Source organism: Gasterosteus aculeatus, chromosome 4 (assembly GCF_964276395.1).
Source record: "Gasterosteus aculeatus chromosome 4, fGasAcu3.hap1.1, whole genome shotgun sequence".
Classification (NCBI taxonomy): domain Eukaryota; kingdom Metazoa; phylum Chordata; class Actinopteri; order Perciformes; family Gasterosteidae; genus Gasterosteus; species Gasterosteus aculeatus.
In genome coordinates, this window is record NC_135691.1 from 34,155,613 (window position 1) to 34,173,601 (window position 17,989).

At 46.3% G+C, this 17,989-nt stretch overlaps 1 protein-coding gene across 4 annotated transcripts in view; it reads left to right on the forward strand.

The window, feature by feature from the left end:
- Positions 1-17,989, forward strand: part of rassf3 (Ras association domain family member 3) — a 29,962-nt gene that overhangs the window by 1,499 nt on the left and 10,474 nt on the right. Inside the window, exons 1-2 of one of the 4 annotated variants that reach the window (XM_040175488.2) lie at positions 1,511-1,739; positions 3,671-3,783. In XM_040175488.2, coding sequence (XP_040031422.1) covers positions 1,661-1,739; positions 3,671-3,783 — 192 coding nt within the window. In that variant the 5' untranslated portion in view covers positions 1,511-1,660. Of the gene's footprint in view, positions 1-1,510; positions 1,740-2,644; positions 2,977-3,670; positions 3,784-12,802; positions 13,290-17,989 lie in introns of those variants that run through there. The other 3 variants (XM_040175489.2, XM_040175487.2, XM_040175490.2) reach the window with 3 other exon arrangements.

The window sequence follows — 17,989 nt, forward strand, 5'->3', positions numbered from 1 at the left end:
ACGCTAGAACCAAGCAGACAAACCGTTCTCTTACTTTGTCCTTTTAACCTCAATCTGTTTACCCGCGTGTGTGTGTGTGTGTGTGTGTGTGTGTGTGTGTGTGTGTGTGTGTGTGTGTGTTTGTGTGTGCGCGCTCGTTTAAAATGCTCCAACACAACCTTCTTCCAGATGAACACGAGTCTCGCTGGTTCACTTATTAACTCTCAGAAGTCACTCATCAGCTCTGTTATTTCTCTCAAAGATTAATTTCTGATGCTGAAAGCAGGTTGAGCTTTTCCACTTTACATCACAGAGGTTGATTTAAGTAATAAATTCTGCTTTTTCTTTTTGGTGAAATTATTTAATTGGAGTTAAGACACATTTAAAAAGCTAAAATGTAAGAAAATAAATCCTATTAACCTCCAAATAGCGATGATGCGAAAACTCTTGAATGTCTCTCAGCATTAATTGAGGAGATATTTGGGTCCAGAGCTTTAGATGGTTTGGAATGAGCTTCATATTCATGTTAGAGACGTTCACTGATCACTCACGTGTTGTGAAGACCCACGTGACCCAAATTGTTTTTTTAAATTCTGAAAATAGGGCCACTTTGACAATGTGTGTTTTTATTAGACCAACAGTCCAAACGTCTAAATCATTTAAAAAATAAATACAAAAACTGTCCACATTATCTTTAAGGGGGTAAAAATCACAAAGCATACATGAAATGTAGTGACGTTGTAGCAGAAAGTGTCATTTAATCAAGTGAAGTACATTTACTTTCACTGCACCAGTGACTTCTTCCCAGTTTAATTCATGTATTCAGACTGAAGTGGGTTAGTCTCTCTCTCTCTCTCTCTCTCTCTCGCCCTGTGGCCTTTTTGTCTCATTTCTCAAGACGAAGTAACAGAAACCCGCCGGTGGGACGGGGGCGGCTTTGTGCGACGAGGTTTAATGTTGCAGCGGGAACACAAGTGTGTGTCTGTGAGTCGTTTAAGTGCGAACCGCGTCCGCCCGGTTTGTTGCTTTCCATCTGTCCTTTGTTGCTTTTAACATAATAGAACAGAAAAAAACACTTGTTTCCTGCAGCTGCTCTCAATGCAGACGGTACGGTCATCATGTATGTTCATATAAACATACACGGTCATCATGTATGTTCACATAAACATGCGTTTGACATCAGTGGAAGAGCACTAAATATCTCATTTGTTATTTGTAATATCGACTGTTGTCCAACTGAAGGTTGATGCTTTGTGATTCTTCACTTCACGTGGTAGTGTGGTTTATTACGGCTGACGGAGCCTCATTTTGAACCATTGTGCAAAATGCCGTGTGCGTGTGCGTGTGTGCGTGTGTGTGTGCGCGTGTGTGTGTCATTGTGTGTTATCAGCCGCAACAGATGAGTGTGTCTCTTGTAGCACCAAACTGTCACAGCGACTGAACAAACAAGGGACGGCTGAGAATAAGGGGTCGCAGTGTGTGTGTTTGTGCGTCTGTGTGTGTGTGTGTGAGAGACAGACAGCGATGCACCAGTTCAGACCTGAGCGGAGACAGAGACACGTCCTGGGGGGACGGCGAAGGACGATCTGGGACCTACATGGAGTCACCTCTGGATTTAAATCACACATCTGGGCTCTTGGACGCATTAGGACGCGTGTACTTGTGTGTCTGCGTGTGAGCGATGGGCTTCGGCGAGACTTTGAGGAGAGTGTCGAGGTTCTTCTCTCGCCTGGAGCTCCGTCTGCTGTGGAGGAACTCCGGTGAGTCCCGAAAAAAACAGGAACAAATAGAGTAGGGACAAAATATTAAAATGAGAAGAGATTCGTCTGCTGCTTTTATGAGAAGAAACTGGAAACGTTGTGTTCATGCGTACTGTGTGTGTGTGTGTGTGTGTGCGTGTGTCACATAACAATATATATTCTTGGTTACTAGATCAACACACGTCCTAACATGTAGAACAGAAGAAAGAAATAACAGAATAGATTAGATGACACACACACACACACCTGTCTCTGTACTGTTAACAGATTTAAATCTCTTCCTTCGTCTTTAGAGTTTGACAATTACGTTCATGAATATCTTGCATTTGCAAACAAGTTTATACTGAATCATTTAACAAATATAAATAATACAAAAATAAAATGAGCAACATTATCACTAAAATGTTTTAACTTAAAACATCCCGTCTGCTTGCTTTCGTTCTTTTGGGGTTGCTGTGTTCCCACTGACCTTTGACCCCTGGGTGGAGTGTGTTTGCTTCAGACGCTGAAGGCTCATTGAGCTTCTCTCTGCACACACAGACATAATTAGAAAGACTTTGCTAAAAAGAAAAAAAGTCTCACACAGGAGAAAGAAAACTGTCCGGTTGGTGGTTTCTGACCTTTCACAATAAGAGCCTTCTGTGTGGCGATTTACAGACCACTGAGATTCATCACATTTCATGAACACCAGGGCAGATTGTAACGGCGATCGACGCGATAGTTGTTGAGATCGTTTCACGGGAAACACAAAGCCACGCACTGAGCACAGCGTGGTGGGCGGAGCTATGTGGAGAGGCTCCGCCTCCGGGGATCGGGTTCATTGTCAGGAGGATGAACGGATGAGTGGAGGGAGAGCTGCAGCAGGAAGCCGGGGAGACACCATGGTCATAACAAGCGACTAAAGTGAGAGAGAGAGAGAGAGAGAGAGAAAGGCTGTGGAAGCCTGAGTCAGCAGTCCTTCATCCAGCAGCTTCATCCTCTCCTCATCTGCATGTTCATCACTCCGTGGCCTCCGTTTGACTGTTAAACCTCCCACTCAGCAGAGAGACCGACAGAGAACAGCATCTGATGGGCGTGAGACAGGGGCTGGATGTTGGGCGAGAGACATCTGCATGGAGAGAGAGTGAGTGTGTGTGTGTGTGTGTGTGTGTGTGTGTGAGATGAAGATGGGCGATGGGAGCAGCCATGTGCAAACTGTCGGATAAAGTCGGACAGCACGTGAAAAAGAGGACACCAGGTAGGGAGTGTGTGTGTGTGTGTGTGTGTGTGTGTGTGTGTGTGTGTGTTTGTACTATTTTACTTCGGTGTAGAAACACTGAAAGTGCCGCGTGCCTCCGTTTGTCACCAGACGTCATCTGAAGCTTTTCTCTCACCAGGTCTTTGTTTTTGTAAAAGGCTCGTTTGTATGTGTATGTGTATAAATATGAAATGATTTAATATATTCACAATATAATAGTGTATATGTAAATAATCACATGGTTTGTAAACTTTTGTGTGAGGATTTTACTTAATATAACATCATTTCTGAGAATATATTTGCTTTTTATTATCAATTAGACAACATAGAATGCCAATTATTGAATAATAATTCATTATTACTAATATTTAGTCCGTTTTCTTACTTCTTCTCAAATCTTTGCAGCCTTTCATTTTCTCATTTTTTTTAATGTGGAGTAATTTGTTAAACTTCCAAATGTTGTAAAAGCTTTTGTAACATTTATTCAGGTCAAATCTTGTGTGACCTTGTTTTTGGAGACATTTTCTTCCTTCATATTTTGCATGTTGTCAGATTTCATTTGCAAATGAAACTCTGACCTCAACTGACGTTTGGCGATAACACAGGATCGTTTTGCATGTGCGTTACACACACACACACACACACACACAACCTCTCCCTGTCCTTCCCTTGGTTCATGACTCTCTCTCTGCAGGTTGTAAGTACACGTGTCACGCCGACTGTCGGGACCTGGTGTCACTGGACTGTCACCCTGCAGGATCCCCCCCCCCCAGTCAGGACCAGATCAACAACAACACACCGCCACACGTGAGTACACACTGGACCGTGTGTGTCCTCTTCAGTCCCTGTTAGTCGCTTCCCTTCATTCTAGGAGAGGTCTATTTAATGATTGAACACTATAGAATGGGAATGTAAATGAAGTCAATACATCTCCACTAGTGAATCATATTGAACAATCAAGTCACACGTTTCATTGGTGGTAGAACGTGATTCTCCAGTAATTGGTTTACTACCATGAATCACCACCAGGTGGCGCCGCAGCTCAATGTTTGAGTCTTTGGTTTCAAAGAAAGTCGAAAGCCGAAGTCGTTTAACAACTGTGGCTTATTTTCTGTATCGTGGCACTTTTACAGTTTGGGTCATTATTTAAGACACAAACCTTCTCTGCTGAGTTGGAAAAGCAGCTTGAACCTCCGAATTCCATTCTTCTTTGATAAAGCATTGGATCCCCAAGTCGATAGGCACACACCCACAATGCATCACTCCACCAGAATGGCCTGTGTGTGCAGTTCACAAGAGGCAGCCGTGTGTAGCAGGTCAGCTCGTACTGTGATGTCATAGAACTGTATCTCTGTGGCACTTTATGTCCTTCGTCATGTGACGGGTGACAGCAGGTCTCAAACTATTAGAATCGTGATGCTTTTAGACAGTAAAGTCCATCTGTGCGTGTTTTCAACGGGCAGGAGGAGGGTGAGCTCAGCGCGTGTCAATCCAACACACACACACACACACACACACACACACACACTGAGTACAGTGCTGAGTAGTTCTGTGAGCTTTTAGGTTGAGTCAGTTATTTCATGAATAGTACATTTCTGATGCCTCTGCATTTGCGAGCTGTTGGGTCAGAGTGAGTGTGTGTGTGTGTGTGTGTGTGTGTGTGTGTGTGTGTGTGTCTGTCAGCTACACACATAATGAACACTCGGGTTGCACGATGACATCAGCACATCATCGGTATCAGAAAATAACATAATGTTAACAGCGAGCATACCTCCTGCGCAAAGGCTTGTGGGTCTCAATTGTGTTGTAAATAGAAAAAAAAACACAACTGTAGTAGAAGTACAACACCCGGGTATTCTTTGGCATTCTCTACTGGACACACTGCCGTGGTAGTACTACTAGTGAGGCTATTAGCATGTAGGATGGAGGTAAGTATATATTTAGTACACACACACACCAGCGTCAGTTACCATAGCGACGGAGATCTGGTCTGACAGCCAGCCGAGGCACGAGCGGATTTACTCCGTTAATTCCTGTGGAGTAAGAAGGACTGTGTTTGTGTTGGCAACCAGTAGTGTCACTACCAGTACTACTACTACTGGTAGTACTAAACTACACACCGACATTAGGCATGAAGCAGCGAAAAGTTAAAGGCACACCAGTGAAGGGTTGAATTAGGTCCTCATTTTGTTTTTTTGGTGTCCAAACACATTTTATTGCAGTTAAACTGGTGGAAAACGACACATTTACTGTTGGTTTTCTGTTTGTGACTGTTGTATTGTTGCGCAATGAGTCCAGATTTATTGCAGCTGTCCTTTGACCGTTTCACTTGTATTATTTTAAGAGGCCTAAGGAGTGAATCTCTTTATTCTTTCCAGTGAGTTCAATCTCAGAAGGAAAGTGTCACAATGAGCTTGGAATGATTAACAAGTAATAAAATATTATTTTCCCAGCGACGAAGTGAGCGTGGCGTCTCTACGGTCAGTCCTCCCGCCACCCGATTGGTCCCTCTAAAGGGGAGGCGGCGAATGATTGACAGATGCGAACGGGACACTTCCTGTCTGCTGGGAAAGTCAAACACAGTCGCAGAGAGAGGAGAGGAAACAAAGAGCACGGAGGGAGAGTCAATACAGATGCAGCCCAGTGGTTTCTCTTCGCTTTTGATGAAGCATCGGCGCTCAGCTGATGTCACATGGACGACCTCGTCGGCTATTCAGGAGAATAAAAAACAGGAGATTATTGTGACCTTTTGACCCCAGTGGTGTATATATGTATATATAATACCAAACGGTCACTTTTTTCCCCCTCCTCATATTATTATGTGTGATTCCCAAACCGTGGTGCACCACAGAGGCCTGATCAAAGACCCTTTGAAATTGAGGATTTTTTTTCTGATCCCTCCAATCGTCTCGATAATCCTCCGGTTCAAATATTGGATCTCAGTAAGAAGCAGAGCAGCGTGTTTGAAAAGTTAGAAGAGTGAATTAGAATGAAGGAGGAATGTTGATGTGTTTTCCCTCTGAGGTTTTATGGTCACTCATTAACAGCTACGGTGGGAGCCGGCGAGGCGTCACGCTGCGGTAAATACACACCCACAAATACACACTCACAAATACACACTCACGAGAAAAAAACAGCTGGAAGGAAAACTGTTGTAAAAGTGGAGAAAACAAACTGCCGACTTATTTCTTTCATTCGCTCTTATCGCTTTTCTCACGCTTGAGTCTTGAAGACATTTGATTAACTTTCGTTAAGTTGATGGTTTCACTTTGTACTCTGTTGTGTCGTGAGCTGGTTTCAAAGGAGGTTTCAGGGTTTGTTTTTAAGGAGTTTTAAAACCTGAGCAGAGAACATTATGTTTTATTTAAATATGTCTATAATAGAAATGATCACCGCCGCTACTGAATCACGAGGGTTAAAACAAATCGCACTGATGAGGTAGATGTTTCACCTTCACACAACAGCACACACATTCTCTCTCAAACTCCCTTTTTAATAAAAGTTAAACTACAATGCGCAAACTTCTTCTCAAGAAGACTTTTAAGACTTTTATAGAATTTAAAATGAAAAGCATCTGACTTGGTAATATTATCATTATTAGTTTATGTCATTTTTTTTGGGCCAATCTTTTACAGAATATCTTGATCCTTTTGTTTATATCATGTGGCAGATTTTCTGGATGTCTCTGTTCCGTCTCAGTGTCTCACACAAACATCTGCATCAATACTGTCCTTGTTGTAAAGAAACATCTGCTACCATCTCCCTCTCCCTCCCTGTGTATCTCAAGCTTAATCTTCCTCCAGTCCTCTAATCAGCTGTCTATTATGTTCAAGCCTCACAAACAGCGTGGAGGCCCACCTGATACAACATGTTTATATAAAAGACAAGGTTTCGTTTTTGGAGAATAAATGATCTGTTATCTGTCTGTGAGGATCAGAATATGTTACAGTCAGCGCTTTTGTGCACTTGTTTTTTTTTCTTTTCTGTTTTCTTTTGCACAACTGTACTGTGTTCACATCATTTTCAGTCAAAGAGCATTAACTACAGGTCATAACTGCTAAGTTAAGACTACATGTTAACGATTTAACAAGATTTACGGCCCCAAAGCCACATTCATCTAAAAACTAAAAAGTCTGAGGTGTGAGCTTTACGTTGCTGTATCTTTAGCAAAACTGGCATTTAGAGCTTTTTTTCCCGAAAGGCCGACACTCCAAAAACCAGCACCCGCCCCCCCATGACTGCAGCCAAGCCCTACATTTCAAAGGCAGAACCGGAGGGATGCATTATAGCAGCCAGAAAACACTGTAATCTTTGTGGATTGTGAAGGATTAACTCCTCGGTCAGATGCCGGTCCGATAGACCCCCCCCCCCCACACACACCCCTCATCATCAGCTGCCTGTTGCAGAAACAGGACACCAGCCGACGGCTTAGAGATCCTACAGCAGACGAGCCCCTTGGATGGAGTTCATTCTGCGCTCCTGACGAGTCCCGACGCGGCCGTCCGTGCAGCTGACGCGTCTCACAGCTGAGGACTCTCTGAGTTTACCCTTTGATAACGGAGTCAAACAGTGGTCCCTTTGTGTGGGTGTCGTCGTGTGACCCTGCAAACGTTACACACAGGTGAACGACGGCAACAGGTGCTCAAGGAGACGGGCTTCTGTGGGTGAAGAATCTGCTTCTGGGATCGGACCTTCTCGGGTTCCCACGTGCTCCTCTGCAGAAGCACGCGTGGAAACGTGTGAGGGGAAATTTGGGAGAGGATCCGTAAAAACCTTCAACGCCCCGACCCCGGTTTGAACTTTATGTGTTGGCCCGTTGCCATGGGAACCAGATCCACCTACTCGGGTCTTTTGAGGGACTCCTGAGGGGGGCTGAAGTGGTCCAACACAACACAACCTGAAACACTTGTGGTTCCTGATTTTGGGGGTGGAGGTCTTATGAAACTAGTTCTACCACATTCTTTGAAAAAAAACAAAAAACCCCGCTGTGAATCAAACAGTCCGACACAGGAAAGCGTGTGTTTATCTGCCCGTCTGCGGCCGCCTGTATGAAAACCTGAAACATGAAACCCAGTTTCATTTAGTGCGCTTGGTGTGTCAGGAGGTAGTTTGAACTCAAAATTCAGGCTTATGTTTCTGCCGAGTTTGGTTCAAAGGCAAACAAAGATCTGTATCAGGGTGGGACCTGCAGAGGGCTCCGGTGTGTGTTTGTGTGTGTGTGTGTTGGCTGTTATCTCGGATCCTGTCCTTATCGAGGCGGGCGATCCCAGCCTCAGATAGAGCGACCAGTCGGGGCGGAAGCTCACTGTAAATGACACACATTCACCATTCATGCTTAGTTTAACCAGGAGACCCAAAATAAAACACGAAGGCCGACCGACCTCCGATCCAAACACCAGGAGGGAGGCAAAGATAACGGAAACAATCACTGTATTGTGATTATAAAAATCCTCCAGCTAAATGTCTCTGTGCGCAATAATATGTTTCTATTTATAATCGTGAATATGGGAAGCAGAGATGCAAAGAGGGATGTGTTGGCGGGTTTAGGAAGTCATATCGGGTCCATGAATCTCTCAGAATTGAGTTAAACTGTGAGTTAGTTTGTCTGGTGACTCTTTATCTCCCACAATTGTGTTATTGTGCTGCTGCTGCCGCCAAACAGTTCCTCCGCACAGAGTTCAGGCAGCTGCTTCTCTTCGTACCGTTGGATATCAAGTCATTTAATTTAGCAAAAATATTATTCCTTTCATGAAAGGGGAACCTCCTCCAGATGACCCCGCGCTGGTAAAACCCCCCGTCGGTCTGATGTGCGCTTTGAGGGGGATAAAACCACCCAAGCGTAACCCGCAGCTACCCGCAGGGAAACTCGAATACGCTCTAAAACTCCAAAATTCCCCCCAAACATGTAAAGCAAGTGCCGTCACATGGAAGAGTCTCCACCGAGGCGACTGCTTTCATGCGACCTTTGGATCGGTTTCACTGTGCCCGGAGCTCAGGGTGGATATTTAACACCTGTGACACCAAAACAAAGGACCCGCTCACCTCACAGGTGTCATGTGACCACCTCCATGCACCTGCATTTTTTTTGTTGCGGTGTTTTGTGGTCCTGAGCTCTTTACGCGCGACGTCCGAAAGAAGCCGATTGATGGAGCGGTTGTTTCCCACGTCTCGAAGCGCTTTTATCTCCGCTGCCTTTAAATTAGAGAACAGACTCGCACCCGCCTCCAGAAACAGACACACACACACACACAAACCCACACCTTCACGAGATAACAGCATCCTTGCAGAGTGAGGTCATTGAAGCCTGAGGGGGGAACGACTCCCATCTCCCCCCTCTCTCTCTCGCTCTCTCTTCGTCTTTCTTGGTTTACTAAATAAGACGCATTCCTCAAAGTCTGACCTTTCCACTTTTCACTCTCACATTTCCGGGGTGCCTTCTCGTCAGCCCGCCGCCCGTCCGACACCGCCACGACTCGTTTTGTTTCTCATTTTATCTGCTCTCTGCGCTCCGTGGCGACTCGCTTCACCTCGGTGAGTCCACGGCTCGCCCCGAGTCGCTTGGTTTCACGCCAGTTTCAGTGGTTGCCGTGACAACGGTGCGCACCAACATGTCCGCCGCTTTTTGTGCAGTGTGCTACGTTGATTTGAACGGGAATTATTTCGGGGCCAGAACTGCCAACTACCTCAGAATCTGAGGCCATGGTTCTCAGCAGGAAAATCGATGGATCGCCCACCCCAGGTAGGGCATGCGTCCTTACCCCAAGTGAAGGAGTTCAAGTACCTCGGGGTCTTGTTGACGAGTGAGGGGAAGATGGAGTGTGAGTTTGGCCGGAGAATCGGAGCAGCGGGGGCGGTATTGCACTCGCTTTGCCGCGCCGGAAGGCAAAGCTCTCGACTGTAGAGCCACCGGTCAATCTTCGTTCCTACCCTCACCTATGGTCATGAGTAGAGCCGCTGCTCCTTTGCGTTGAAAGGAGACAGTTGAGGTGGGTTTGGGCACCTGGTGAGGATGCCCCCTGGGCGAGGGCCTCCCTAGGGAGGTGTTCCAGGCAGCTGGGAAGACCCAGGACCAGGTGGAGAGATTATATCTCTGCACTGGCCTGGGAACGCCTTGGGACCCCACAGTCAGAGCCGGTAGATGTGGCCCGGGAAAGGGAAGTTTGGGGTCCCCTGCTGGAGCTGTTTCCCCCTGCGACCCGACCCCGGATAAGCGGTTGAAGATGGATGGATGGATGGATGGCCAGAACTACTTTTTATTAAGCAAAGATCCTTCGCAGAAAACAATTAATATCATCAAAATATACTCAATGGACCAAAGGTTAAATGAATTGGCCTATTTCAGTGTAACGGCTGCAGAGAAAAGAAACCCTCCTCACGCTGGCCAGGCCAGGCCAGGCCAGGCTAGGCTAGGCTAGGCTAGCTGGCGGTGACCATTTGCTCCGGCCCTCAGCACCCGCCCCGCTTTGGAATGCACGTAATGTGTAACCACGACTAGTGATCCACTTCACCGAAACCACCGGACCACATTCCTCTCCTCCGTCCCTGCTCTCACAGCGCAGAGCCTCCAGCGTCCCGGCGGTCAAACAGTAACGGCGCCGCCGCCGTGGGAAGAGTTCATGGTTTTATGACTTTGTGCTAACAAAGAGTCACAGGAGAGCGGCTGCATGTCGGTGCGAGTAAAGTTCAACCAGACCGGCTCCGAGCCAAAGTGACAGCAGATTAACACCAGTGTGTGTGTGTGTGTGTGTGTGTGTGTGTGTGTGTGTGTGTGTGTGTGTGTGTGTCAGATTTCACGCGCTCAATCACCTCTGGAAATATACATACATGTACACAGTATATATTTACTGTCCTACATCCACATTTACACAGGATCCGGTTTACAAACAGACTCCTTTAATATTTATGAGCAGATACTTGATGATTCACTGATATTTGCAGGAATGTTTTCACAATATTTAGAACAGGAGTGTTTGCAATTTCTACTGGATGGTTATTGTACGAACAAAAAAGAAGCTGATTATAAGTTTAGAATATTGTACAATGCATATTGATATTGGACATTTTAAGTCCAAATACAGCAGCAATGGTGTAAGTTGTCACGCACCATTTGGCCATAAATAGGAAATGAAGGTTTATGCGTACAATTCTGATTTGGTTAAAATAGCAAGTAAAAAAAAAAGACATCGCTATGTGTTGACCTAATGCTTTTCGAGTGTGTCTTTGTGTACCACACTGGGTGTGCGGTGGCTTCTTATCTGCGTTGTGTGTGTGTGTGTGTGTGTGTGTTTTGGATGAATCTGGTGGTTCGGCCTCCCCCAGATGTGCCGTGTTTATTTTCGGTCCCTTTTTGTAGCCCCGCTGGTTTTAAATTAGAGCCTCTCTGAAACTCTCTCGGCTTGAGGACCAGCTGTTCACAGTAGTGCTGCGTAACTCTGTGTGTGTGTGTGTGTGTGTGTGTGTGTTAGTCTGGATTTACTGATGATGCACCGTAGATTCCTCATGCTGCTGAACCTGCTTGGGGACTTCTTTCGGCCCTTTATTTGCAGCTGGGGGGTTGGGTGGGGTGGAGGGTCGGTACCAGCTTTCAGTTATTGGCCCGTGTGGGTTTTTTATTTTAGAGGCATAAAAAACACAAGCTGGAAACTGGAATAAAAGTCTTTTTTTACGAGCACATAAACTCCGCAGGTGGTCGGCTCGCTGCTCCACTGAACAGTGTTATAAAGTCACATGCTCCTTATTTATGTTTTACGACATTCATATTAAACCTCATTAGAAACACATTTTAAACAGTAGCTCAGAGCAGCTTTAGTTGATATTAATGATTGAAAGCAGAATGACAGCTGGCTCATGAAATAATTAGAATGCTTTTTGAATTGTATTAGAATCGTTTTAGACGATACTTGCCTTTTTAAAGTTGTGTTTGAGTTGTTCCGAGGGTACAAGGTACGTTTTGGGGGGGGGCAGACCATTTGATATTCGGATATTCGGTATCCAAACCGTTCTTTATGGGAAAACCAAACCTCACCACATGGAGACTTCTCTTGGGGTTTGGCTGGTTTCATCTTCGGCTCCCAGAGAAAACATTTGCACAATCCCAACATTAACAACATTACAAAAGACAGTTGCCTGCTGACTGAGGCAAGGCCCTACAGTTTACATTTTGATAGCTCCCTAACTGACCTTTTGACCTTTTTATTTTTAGGATAACTTAATTTTCATCGGCTTTTGGAGCTTTGTTGTGAATGTGCTGTTGTTGTTTACATGCCAGCAATTAGGCATTGACCAACCATTTCCGTGATTTGGACTGTGGACTGCATCTTCAAAAGTTTTTACAAGACAATGAAGGATTATTTTTTTTTGGTCTGGTTTTATTGGTTTGTGTGTATGTGTGTGTTTTTTGGCTATTTATAAGAGAAACAATTTTTAACAAACCCTTTGTGAAAAAGCTTCTGAGGACTTACAGACTGGAAAGTGGCGCCGTCTTTTTATTATACGCCAATAAAAAAAGTCAGACTGAAACTTTTAATTTGCATTATAAAAAATAAATAAAAACACCCGTGTATATATTATGTAATATAATATATCAATAAGAAATATAATTGAAAGAAAAAAATATAGAAATGTCAACAAATATTCAACATAGTTTTCCTGTGAAAGTCCTCATTATTTATTCAAAAGCGTCTAATCATCTTCGGCAAAAAGCGCTCAAAACTGACATCAACGCGCTGATTGGCTGCATTGGGCGGGGCGTGGCTAAGTGCCATGCGGCGGATTGGCTGCTGCGTTGGGTGGGTGGGGCCTTACTGCAGCCCTTCCCTCCCTCTCTCACACACACACACAACGCGGCCGCCTACAGTCAGCTGTACCGGGACAGACGTCGGTTAACCGGAGCCGCTCCTCGTCGGTGTCTCTCGACGTGTTTGCGACGTTGTTAAACTCCGCGCACCTTCTCTCTCGTTAAAACGCGACAGTTGCGGAAAGTTATGGAAACGTTCCGGTGAGTTTTTTTTTCCGGGCCACGCCGGTGGAGTAAAGCGAGTGGAGAGGAGGACCGAGGACCGGGACGACGTGGAGACGAGGACCCGGAGCACCGGAGCAGACGCGTGCGTCGCTCGTTTTCACGCACCTGTTCCCTCCTCCTCGATGTGTCCGGGCCGCGCGTCCGCGGGGGGGGAGTCGGTCCGCCGCAGATGACGTGGAACAGCACGATGAGCAGCGGCTACAGCAGCTTGGAGGAGGACTCTGAAGAGTACTTCTTCACGGCCAGGACCTCGTTCTTCAGGAAGCCCTCCGGGAAGGTCACGGTGCGCAAGGTAGGCGTCGACTTCCACCCGCCCCGGTTCGTTTTCTCCGGGACGCGCACGAGAAACTCTTGACGCGCGGTTGCGTCTTCGCTATCAGGGCGTCGCTCAGAACCTCCTTCGATAAATCGCCGGATTAATGTTCTCTCGTTCGCTGTGAGAGACGCGCATGGAACACGAACCCGCCGGAGCCCGTTTGCGTTCATGCGGAAGTTACACTTGACGTCGGCGGGGCTCTGAATAAAATATCTCCCCTTTTTTATGTTGAATAATCGCTTTTAGAGTCGCTTTAAAGTTTGTGACCCGGGTGTTTATTATTTTTGTGAAGCAGTGAAATACATATTTGCATAAGAATCCGTTTTTGGGGGGGCTTAATCCTCTTTTGACCGTTTGTCGGGTTTGGCCTACTTTGGATTTGAGAATAATTGATTGATAAGTTCTTGTTTTTTAAAATTCAAAATGTAGTGCTGAATAAACAACAACGAAAGCTCTTAAAACACAGAATTATGAGGCTTTGATCAGCAGGCCATTGGTTATTACCTCCAGGGACTCACATGAGTCCTCCAACCTCGTGACCCCCGTTGGCCTCAAACAAGCCTAAATTAAATGAAGCGTTCCAACCAAGTCTCTAATGTGTTCCCGAGATGTCCGGACAGCGAATCGGATTGAGTGAAAACCAGAAGCTAACAGTCCGAACACGCCTGGAGTTCCCCCCCCCTGCTGCAGGCCTCAAGTGGCTCTCACTGACACCGATGCACACGCACACGCGTGCTCACGGTCCAGCAAACACAGCTGGTTTGTTCCATGTGCTCAAAACTCAGAATTCAGCTTTTCTTCTCCTCTGCCCACCGAATGCGAGTGTGTGACATGGATTGCGTTTTCTGCAACGATGCACAACCCTTCAGTTTTCCACCACACAGGTCCTCATTGCCCATGTGTGTGTGCGTGTGTGTGTGCACAATGGGGCCCATACAGTGCTGCCAGAGGGGTTGTGACCTTGTGGTGGCTTAAACTGTGGCTCCTGACCTGAAACGGGGGCCTTGGCTCCTGCATGGTGGTTCCCCGCATGCCGGCAGTAATTACAAGCAGAGAAGAGCTGGTCCTCTGGGAACAATGTGTGGGACCGCTGGATGAGAATACCGGTTTATTATCGGGGTGGAAATGGGTTATTGTGAGAGTCGAGTTATACTTAAACCACGGGAACCGAGGGCGGGAGACGCCGCAGTCGGACCCTGAAAAGTGAACGTGAAATTGTTGTGTGCAAAGGAAGATGAGGTGACACGAAGTGTCAATTCTCCACTTGTTGATTAGGCTGATGTTCTATTGTTGTACTATTTATACAAACCTTCTTAAAACGGATCCGTTACAGTTGGGTGTCACTAAAGTGCATGGCGTTTGGGCTGGTCTCATCACACTTGCACAAAGGGGCAAGTCGGAGTGCGTTCGGTTTGATTTTAATCACGGCGTCTCCCAGGAGAGAGGAGACAGCCCTCATTCGGGCACCGGGTCTAAACCGAGGGAGGAAGTGAAAGTTTACAGAGAGACACGAAACTGATTGTGGATCAGCAACCAGCAGGGAAATGAGATGTAGGAGCCTGAAGAAGGATTTACCTCCACACACACACACACACACACACTGTTGCCCCGCACGCCCGCTCATCCTCCTGCTTCCAGGGTGTGAATAGTGTGTCTGTTGGGAAATGTCACGCTGACCAGTGGGTCTGTCTGAGTTAATCCCACCCAACCCCCACGCACGCACACACACACACACACACACACACACTTCATGTGAGGCTTTCTGTGTTTGTGTGCGTCATCTTTTCGACGTGAGTGTGGAGTTTGTGCTCCTGTTGACTCTTGAGCTCTTATTTTGAAACTGCTGCAGTTGCGTAATTAGCCAATAAAGCAGCCGAGCCGTTTGAAAGTCGTACCAGTTTGGCTCCTTGGGGGCGTTTGATGTCGTTTTCTCTCCTTGTTGATCCCTGGAGGGGTGCAAAGCGTCGGTGTGGCTCTGCACAGGAACCCGCGAGGCTCCAAAGAGTGTAACCGCCGCGCAGAGATGTTTTGATTCAAGGAGGAAGTTTGTTTAACAGGAATTTCCTGCAGCTCGGTGTGAGAATTGAACATTCAGCATTCGTTGGTGGTTCAGGAACACGTCCGACACAAGGGAACACAGATGGAGTCCTAGAGAGAGTTTTACTTCTCTCATCCAACACATGACAGCTGTGAAAGCTTAAAATCCCAAACGGGTCGTAATCCCGGTCTTGTTTTGATCAGATATGATTTAAAGATCATGAAGAATTGACCGCAGCACGTTCCACTTTCCACAAATAAATAAATAAACGCTGGAGGCTGAAATCGGCTTACGGTTTAATCTGCAGTGTTACACGGCGGCATTAATGGCGACCCGTCAGAGGAGAGGTGGCGGCCTCGCGGCGCGCAGGAGTAAGTGGCGGCTGTTTGTTGTTCCCGTGCACGGCGCACTGTTATTATTTTATTCCTCTAACCGGGCCGCGCCCTGCAGCCAGGTGTGTTTTCATCATGATGTCATGTCTGTCCGCTTGTCTTCACGCCGCTTTGATCGAGCAGAGACGCCGTCGTGTTGACTCAGGGCGCATTTAGAGCGAGGCCGCTCTCCGCCGTTCGCTTCTAACTTCCCCCCCCCCCCCCCCCCGCGCGCCGCTGTGGGAAAAGTTCCGCCATGTTTCCTCTGAGTGACGGGCAGAACGAGGTGGACGATCAGATCGCAGTGAAACACGTCAGCGCCCAGGACCGAGTTACTCAAATGGTTTTGACCGATTTATTGTCTATTGAATCTGTTCATCCTTAAATACGACGTTCACTGCCAGACATGGCCGATGTTTAGTGTTTCCTTCAGGGTTTCTGAAACGGCCTCAATCGCAAAACAATCTGCGAAGAGTCTTGAAGGAGACGTCTGAGAACAATCTGCTTACAGATGATCAGTTTGTCATCAATAAATAAAATAAAATATTTAACCAAATGTTTGTTACTTTCATGAAAAATTAAATCATGATAATAACGTAAGACAAACCCGTTTTCATAATTTCCACATGGAAATCTCACTTTCTCACGTTCTCCTTCCTCCGTGAAGCCGCCTCCATTGTTATGTCACCTTCCGGCTGCTCTCCATCCTGTTCCCTCGACCTGCTGCTTGTTTAGGAGCTGCAGCACCGCAGATCCTCCGCCTTGCTGATTTAAAGCATTCATATTATTATAATATTACTATAATTATCGTTTTTTAATTCGCTAGTAAAATGTCTACATGACCTTCGCCACAGAAGACGGCTCCGGGTTGGTCGTTTGCTAATCAAGGGTCACGCCGTTGTGTTTATAGTTCTTTCGGGCGACCTTCGCCTCGCTCCGACCCGCAGCGTTTCCATGACTACGGCTCGCTGATTGTGCGGCGGAGGAACACGATCAACCAGTCGCCCAAAGTACCGCAGCCAGCGTCTGTTCGTTGTTGTTTGGTACTTTGTCTGAACGTTAAAAAGCTTCAGTAGTTTTCAACATTCCAGCCTGAGACGACGAGGCGAAGCCAAACGGATTCAAATCGGTTCCTTTCTTACGCTTTTCTCTCCTCTCCGCTTTTCCAAAGGAAACAAACCTGTGATGTTCCTGAAATATGAATCGCTATCTGCACGCGCACACACACACACACACAGACACACACACACACACCTCCAGAGCTCTGGCCGGTTGTATAATGAGATAAATCAGCCTCTGAGAGGCACCTGCGTCATGGAGACCATGAGGCGTTTGTCAGGTCTGTGGAGAAACTGGGGAAAGGCCGTCGGATTTAAACTACACGTTACAGGCAGACGCCGACGCGCCGACGTGCCCGAGGCCGTCTATCGTCCCGCGGAACTAATGACGCACCGGACGGCGTCGTGGCGCCTTAAAGCGCCACATTACAGCTCCGGGATGAGTCGTTTACTGCGATTAGACGTTTTCAGGCGTCTGATTCAGTCGACGGATTCCACCAAAGCCGCTTTTACATTCTTTAGTTTAATAATAAGTTGACGACTAAAGAAACCTTCATTGATTTAAGAGCAAAACACCCGATTTAATTTCCATCTCCGAAGTCCAAATAATACATTGGTTTGTATCCTCAAAATGTCCTTTTTCATACGAATGTCCAGCAACACGAGTCCTTTCCTCCTCGTTACAGAACAAATACTTTCATAAGCTATTAAGACGTTTGACACAGGTTTCCCCTCAAAGCTTCATAGACTAAATGATAAAAGATGAATTAGAAAATCTGCTCGATGACGAACAACAAAAACATTCTGCTGGTGTTTCTGAGCAGGAAGTGTGGCTCATTGTGTCAAAACGCGCGCACACACACACACACACACCTCTATTCCTGCTCTGAGGTCAGAGTCATGAAGTTTCATAATCTCAACCCCCCCCTCCTGCTCACACACACACACACACACACACACACCTCCTGTTGCTCAATTCGTCTCATGCAAACAAACATGTGCAAAGACTCTTATGACCTTTTTACTGCCTGTATTTCGTCATGTTTTTACTTCAGGAACAACTGATTGGTGTGTGTGTGTGTGTGTGTGTGTGTTGAACATGTTTAACGTTCCATTTATTGATAAAAGCACCGTGTTCATACGAGTAGCTGCGTTTAAAAGGAGGCCTTATTAACACAAAATAAAACTTGTCTATAATACGTGAACACG